The sequence below is a fragment of the Penaeus monodon genome, chromosome 11, assembly GCF_015228065.2.
Source record: "Penaeus monodon isolate SGIC_2016 chromosome 11, NSTDA_Pmon_1, whole genome shotgun sequence".
NCBI lineage: Eukaryota > Metazoa > Arthropoda > Malacostraca > Decapoda > Penaeidae > Penaeus > Penaeus monodon.
In genome coordinates this window covers 9969764-9977263 of record NC_051396.1, presented here as the reverse complement: position 1 = coordinate 9977263, position 7500 = coordinate 9969764, and the positions used below count along the sequence as shown (strand labels likewise).

At 34.2% G+C, this 7500-nt stretch overlaps 1 protein-coding gene across 1 annotated transcript in view; it reads left to right on the top strand.

Annotated features, from left to right (window-relative positions):
• LOC119578731 (nuclear valosin-containing protein-like) overlaps positions 1–7500 on the top strand; it is a 14760-nt gene that overhangs the window by 5220 nt on the left and 2040 nt on the right. The window contains exons 7-16 of the mRNA XM_037926338.1: positions 256–378; positions 594–810; positions 1201–1349; positions 2330–2451; positions 2823–2973; positions 4393–4503; positions 4630–4797; positions 5776–5898; positions 6869–7075; positions 7381–7500. The exon at positions 7381–7500 is cut by the window's right edge and continues 132 nt beyond it. Of these exons, the coding sequence (XP_037782266.1) occupies positions 256–378; positions 594–810; positions 1201–1349; positions 2330–2451; positions 2823–2973; positions 4393–4503; positions 4630–4797; positions 5776–5898; positions 6869–7075; positions 7381–7500 (1491 nt within the window). The remainder of the gene's footprint in view (positions 1–255; positions 379–593; positions 811–1200; positions 1350–2329; positions 2452–2822; positions 2974–4392; positions 4504–4629; positions 4798–5775; positions 5899–6868; positions 7076–7380) is intronic.

Here is a 7500-nt window from a genome sequence, read left to right as displayed (position 1 = left end):
GTAATTTTCTCCTTTTCACTCTAAAAAAAAACAGGAGGTGGAAACCATTATCTATATGCAAGGGAATGTTTATGTCTTTGTTATTTTTATGGATCCCTTACTGAGTTTGCATTCTATGGGAGTAAATTCAGAGAATATGATGGGCGCATTGCTTTTTTGACTGACATATCATTCAGGAGCTGTAATATCAAAAGCTATCTTGAAGTTGAAGATAAGAAAAACAAAAACAGAAAAATCTTTAATTTGCTTCCCCAGAAAATTTGCGACTTGCTCGCAAATCTCCGATGGCCTGGAATTTTACAGCCTCTCCAGAAGTCAGTGCTCGTCACTGGCCCAACAGGAAGTGGAAAAACTACCTTCGTCCAAGCACTGGCTGGGGTAAGTAACTCTTCAGTCCTTTGGAATTTACATCAGTGTAGCACTTATCATTCTGTTATTATGACTGTGATATTATGATTTATAATTTTTAATTTATTGTAGATTCAGAAAATCATTGATTCAGAAGTAAACAGCAAATGTGAAGTACTGTTGTTCTGTAATTTCACTAAGTTAGTATGTAATTTACCAGTTGCCTTGCTTTTCTTTTCAACCAGACTGCTGAGGTTTCACTATTACGCATCACAGCAACTGAATTGATTGGTGGAGTCTCAGGAGAGAGTGAAGAGAAGATCATGGAGGTGTTTGAGCAAGCAGCCTCACTCGCACCTTGTGTGCTTTTGATAGAGAAAATTGAAGTTGTTGCTCCAAAGTTGATGTCAGCAAAGAGCATGGAGAAAAGAATTGGGGCCCAGCTTTCTTCATGTCTCAACAGTGAGTGTTGGGAGATCTTTAGATGCTGAGGAATGTGGATCAGGCCACTTATGTTGGTGCTGAGAAAGAGCAAATTTTTTCTGTTCTGTTCTGTTTTTTCCTTCTTTTTTGTATTTCTCTTTCCTTGTTTTTTTCTTTCACTACTACCTTGTTTCTTTCCCTCTGTTGTGCATTATATCCTTTTCTTAGAGTGGTTAAACTGCAGGGAGTTCTCAGCTATACATTTTTTGTATCAAAGTACAGTCTATTTTCTTCTTTACAGAATCATTCATTACTATCTGTAGATTTAAACAGTGATAGTCCATACAGAATAAGTAATTATTGCTGCAGAAAGAAAATAATGACAGTTCTTGGTATTGAGCCTTCCTCTGTGTCTGCTATTTTCCCCAGATCTCAAAATCAGGCACAAAGATACAAAACTGTTGGTGCTAGCTGAAACAAGTTATCCGGAAAACCTTGACTTGGATCTCCGTAGCAGTTTTGACTCTGAGATATTTATGAACATTCCAACAGAGCTAGCCCGAGTGAGAATATTGCAGGTACGTTCAAGTTGTTCATAATTGTTCCCTTGTAGGTATGTTCATATTGTTCATTTGCAGGTATATTCAAATTGTTTAGCCATTGTATTCCATTTTGGGGGGTATCACGAGACTTCAAAGAAGTACTGTGTTTACATATTCTCTATCAGCTGATATTTCTTTCATGAAAACTATGTTAAGCATAACTTTTTTGGCTGAAGATAAATTTAAATAGAAATTTTCTTTGAAAATGCAAGAAAAGTTCCTTGTGCTGTAATAAGTTTTATTATTTGGAGGCATATTTGACTGCAATTTTAATTTGCCTGAGTAAGATTAAAAAAAGGTAGGCCAGCTAGTGAAAAGTACTGTTGAAGTTGAACAAGAAATGGAGTACACACAAGTTGAGAGAACTGATTGAGACCTAAAACACATTTCCTCTGGCTGAAAATCAAAGTCCCCCTATTTAATATTATCAGTTTTATGTCACTTACTATAAATGTGACAATCAGAATGAATGAAGTGATGAAAGTGCAAAATAAACAAATGTATGGGTTATATTCTAGAGAGTGAAACAAACAATATAAATGATTTTCATATCCAGTGGTTTTCCATTCCATCATCACTCTCACCCATGTTTTCCATAACATCACCACTCTTGCTCAGTAAACATGAGTCATAAAATGTGTATATATATATGTATTATTTACTGTAAAACTACATATTATAAATAATTACTGTTTTGGATACCCAGATCATATAAATCTTGTGAAATATAAATGGCTTGCATAGCAGCTAAGAACAGCAGGTGTGTTGGATTGGTGCAAGATTATAATTGTTACCTCTGTAATGGATACAATTTTTTATTAACCAGTCAAATCAATTTCCAAAGTAAATTTAGTGGTGCAATACCAGGATTGTTTATGATATTTTTTGCTTCATCAGAAGTTTACCCTTTGAAGATTGTCTCAGAAGTCCAGCAGCTAAGTAACTTTATTTTACAGGTGATGTGTGATAGAATATCTTTTGAAGGGAATTTTGAAGAAATAGCCCTAAGAACTCCAGGCTATGTTGCTGGAGATCTGAAGAAACTGGTAGAGAAGTCTCAGGGATTAGCATGGAAGAGGTAAGGCTTGAAGATAGTCTGGTGCCCAGGAACAAACACAGGTCTTGTTCTAGAATTATTCTAAACTTGATCATGTTGCATGATTTATGTGTGATATGCAGAGAAACGAGTACATTCTCAGCTTAGTATGTTTTGAGGTACATCATAGAATTATAAGATTATTGTCACTACAAGTAGTTAAATTTTTCCTTAATCCTGGACATTACACCTTAACCCCCTATACAGAAATCTTTTATTTTATTTCCATAATCTGCAATATCTCTTGAGTTAGGTACCTTGCAAAATTGATAATGTATGTGATACTCAATCCGATATTTATTTAAAAGTTTCAGTATTTTTCTGAACTAAATCATTGTTTATCCATTATTCAGGAGAAAAGATTGCCTTTATGGAAAGACAGAAGGTGCAACCTTAATGGAAGAAGTGAATAGTTTTCTCAAACAGTTTGGAGAAATGTGTGAATCAGAGGCTCCAGATTCCATGGTAACAGTCAATATGGAAGACTTTTTGGAAGCACTATTGGTAAGTCAGTGTTCCTATTTGTTTTAACCTTAGGCCTTGCTAAGTTTGCTAAGACCCCCACCCCACCAGCAGTACACATTTTTAATGGGATTTTACATCCTGATTTTTTCTTGCTTTCTTTCTATTTCCATATTGATTTTGAAAATTAGTTGCTATACTCTGCTCAGTCAGTTTATTATATACATTGTTTTTCTGAAACAAACATAATATGAGACATTTGTTTTTATGTAATATAATGTGTTTAGTTGCTCAGTGGGGTGATGCCCTAACTGTTCCTAGCACAAGTGGAAGTGGTGACTTTATAGTTCCTGTACATTAAGCTAGCGTCATTTGACATCTGCCCACCATATTTATGTTTATGTTCCAGGTCTAGGAACATTTTGGAAAGAAATCAGGCTAATTCTCTCTGTAATTATAACAGAAATAAGGCATTTTCTCAGGTTATTAGACTTACATATTTTTTACAGATTTTTTACATTAGGAAGTGTGAGTTATATCAACAGGGTCGCAAGAAATTTCAGAAGATATGGGATAATGTTGTTTTATTGCAATATGTTACTGAAAAATCTATTTGTTCAGTAAGATCACTTTTTTCTTTTCTTTTTTTTATCAGAATATGTAAAGGGAAGGAGGGGACAATGCATTTTGGGGGTTTTAAAAATTACTGAAGATAAGGTTGAAATTGAAAAAAGGGGCATGATAACTCCCTATTTACAACTCTCTCCTGTTCTAAAATTTAATCATAAACCTATCTAAAACCTCAGAGTTATGGCAAAAACTATACTTTTAACCTCAGATTCCCTCATAATTTTTTTGCTTATAATTAGAATAACAGTGGGACAACCCCCCCCTCCCCCCAAAAAAAAAAATTATAGACAAGAATAAAGGGGTAAGAGTTTGAAAGTCCTGTTCCCAAAAATATAAAAGAAAATGAACCCACTAGTCTATGTAGTGAAACAGTCAAATTATCACATACTTTTGTCCCTAAATTCCTTGAGTTTGATAGTAGTAAAGGAATTGGTTTACTAATTAAACCAGAAGGCAGCTGATGTTGTGTTGGCATCCGGTCCCCTTTCTGCAATTCATATGATATTCACAAGTGTTACAGTGCATTTGCATCACTTTATTGAATGTATACTATGTAATAGATTCAATAAAGTAATTTGATTTTAGTGCATTGGTTTTAGCTAAAAAAGGGGGGGGAGAAGTGTCTGTATGTGTGTGTGTCTGTCTGTTAGTCTGTCTTTCTCATTTGCTTTTTGTAAAATGCATTAATGAACTCTTGTAATGTTTTTTATGCAAAGCCAAAAGATAATTTAAGCATAATCAACATTGAAGGTGTAAAAGCTGTTCTAATCTAATGATCTTGGAGTGTTGTACATGCTTCAGAATGACCGTTTTCTCTTCCATTTTTAACAGCACATAATCCCAGCATTGAAAAGAGAGGGATTTCCTACTGTACCAGATGTCACGTGGCAAGATATTGGAGGATTGGAAGATATAAAAAAGGAATTAAGGGAGAAGATTTTGGTGAGTTTTATATTGTATTTATTATAAATCAGATAATTTTCTTCTAATATGGTGAAGTATATCAATAAAGGACATGTTTGTCAAGAGTCCTATAGAGGGAAAACAAATTACTTCCTTATATTTCAGGAACCTATCAAATATGCAAAGCTTCACGAAGAGTTTGGTGCAAGTCGACCCAACGGAATACTGATGTGGGGGCCTCCAGGATGTGGTAAAACCCTTCTAGCCAAAGCAGTGGCAAATGAAGCAGGAATCAACCTTTTGCCAGTGATGGGACCTGAACTCCTCAATATGGTAAGATGGAATATCACTTAGAGAATGAGAAAGAAGGAAGGAAAACAAAGAAATCAAGGAAATTTTTTAAAAGATGAAAAGAGAGGGAGGGAGGAAATGAGGATGATATGCCTGGTCTTCACATGATCACCAGGTTCTAGGTTGACAACCCAGTCATTAAACAAAAAGGTGATTTGAAAATCAGGCACAACTAGCTTTCAGACATAAGAGATGTATTTTACTTTATCTTTGCACTTTTTATTATATGCTTACAAAATTGGGTGGGTGGTTAATGCTCAGCAGTTGTATGGCTAGTAAAGAATAATTTTAAGTACTTTTATGCTTGCATGCCATCTTATTCTCAGCTGTCACTGCTGATAAGCTTAGTGCAATAAAGGAAGCAACTATGGATAAGCCTCCCTTGGCAGCTCATATCGTTTCCATCATCAGGACTAACTGAAGTGGTTTATCATGACCATCCATGGTAATTGAATACCTAGTAGTCTTATGCTAAAATATAGAGTGATAGGTGGCTAAGCTATGATCCACTGGCATGTGGATACACCCAAGTGCCATACCATTTCTTTTGCCTCACCCCCTTAGGGTCAGTTGGTGGCTTTGAGGAAAGGCTACTGGCACTGTCTTATTCTCAAAAAAATGCCTGGGAGAGGATTGATATGCCTCCCACCTGTTAGACACCAACATTACAAGTGTGTAGGGCAAAGCCTACAGGAACTCTACTGTAGATGTGGATGCAGGGCTATGTGGCTTGTTGGCACTCCTGATTGGTGCAAGGCTATTGAAGGAGGCAGATATAATATCCAACCCTGTACTGCTGCCCAAGATTTAATCTCAGACAAGCCCTCGGGCTGGGAACTTGAAACATCCACTTTTTCTGACAGAAGTATAGTGTAAAATTTATATTCATATATATATGAGATTTTAGGGGAAACGCCATCATAAACCTTTTTTCCTACCAGTAGTATTCTTTACTTACAGTATCAAGGTGAGAGTGAAAGGGCAGTGCGAGAGGTCTTCACACGGGCACGCAACGTAGCTCCATGTGTGATTTTCTTTGATGAATTTGACTCTTTGTGCCCTGTCAGAAGCAAAGGAGCGGAGGTGAGGTTATATCTGTAGTCTGTTCAAAGCATTTATTGTTTTGCATAACAAAAGTTAAACCTGTAATTATCTAGTTTAGACATGTTTTAGGAGCATTTGCAGTTCAATCATTAGTTAATTTAGGCCTTCCAACCTCAGCAGAAGTCACTCTCCAATGCTAAATTATGACATTTGTGATTTTGATATCAATCTTTGATATGATTTACTACATATTTCAAAATCTCATTGTGATTAACCAAATGAAGTGCTATTAAAAAAAATTATCTATTAATTATATGTAGCATTTTTGTTCTTTTTTCATTAAAGTTCGATAACTGATATTGCTTAATATTATTGTAATTTTTTACTATTTCATTGATAGTATTGATAATACTACAATTATATTATTATCATTATTATTGTTATTATTATTATTATTGTTATTATTATTATTATTATTATTATTATTATTATTATTAATCATCATCGTCTTTTTTTTTTCTTTCTTTCTTTTTATTGTTATTGTTGGTATTTATCAGTATTATACTATTGCCATAATTATTATTTTTAATTATTGTAATATTTTATACATTCAGATTTAGTACCCCAGAATCAAGAACAATGGATCCCAACCTTTTCTCTTGTATGGAACTCTACAAGGCATCACAAGTACAGAAAATGAAAAATTTGAGATTTTCTTTCAGTTTGATACTTGGGCTTGTTTCTGTGATGCAGAGAATATTTCAGTTAATTCACAGATTTGTTATTGTTTTAGATTTTTATTAATATATTTATGTTTACTTTTATTTCATGATTCTTTCTGGAAGAATTTGCTGGAACCCTGATTGGGAATTGCTGGTCAATGACACTCATAACAATTCATCAAACATCTAGATTCATTACATATGCACCATTTGATACAATATAGATTTCTACCTGATCTGTTTGAATTAAATTTCTAGGTAAATAATAAAAAAAAATTCCTTGGCAGAGTGGAAGTAAAACAACAATAGTGAATACACTGCTGACAGAGATGAATGGCTTCTCAAAAAGAGAAGACGTCTACGTTATTGCAGCAACAAACCGACCAGACATCCTGGACCCTGCTGTGACTCGACCAGGGAGATTTGATACTCTGCTTTATGTGGATGTCCCTGATCATGAGGGAAGAGTGTCCATCTTTCAGGCAAGAACTAAGGTAAGTTTAGTGTTCTTTTCATGTGCCTTCTTCTCTTCTCTTTTCTAATTTCTTACCTGGTTTTGTTTGATTTAGTTGTATGTTAATGTACTCAAGAGTGTGGCACTTGAATTTTCATTGAAATTACATTATATTATTTTTAAATAATTGATTAATTTGGTAAAAAAAAAAAAAAAAAAAAAAAAAAAAAAAAAAAAAAAAAAAATATAATATATATATATATATATATATATATATATATATATATATATATATATATATATATATATATATATATATAAATGTTTCCCTTCTCGCTTTTTCAGAATGGAACTTGTCCTCGGTGTGCCCCAGATGTTGACTTTGCAGAAATTTCTCGCCAGTGCAACAATTTCTCAGGAGCTGATTGTGATCAGCTGGTGTATCTAGCTAGCAAAGAGGCCATC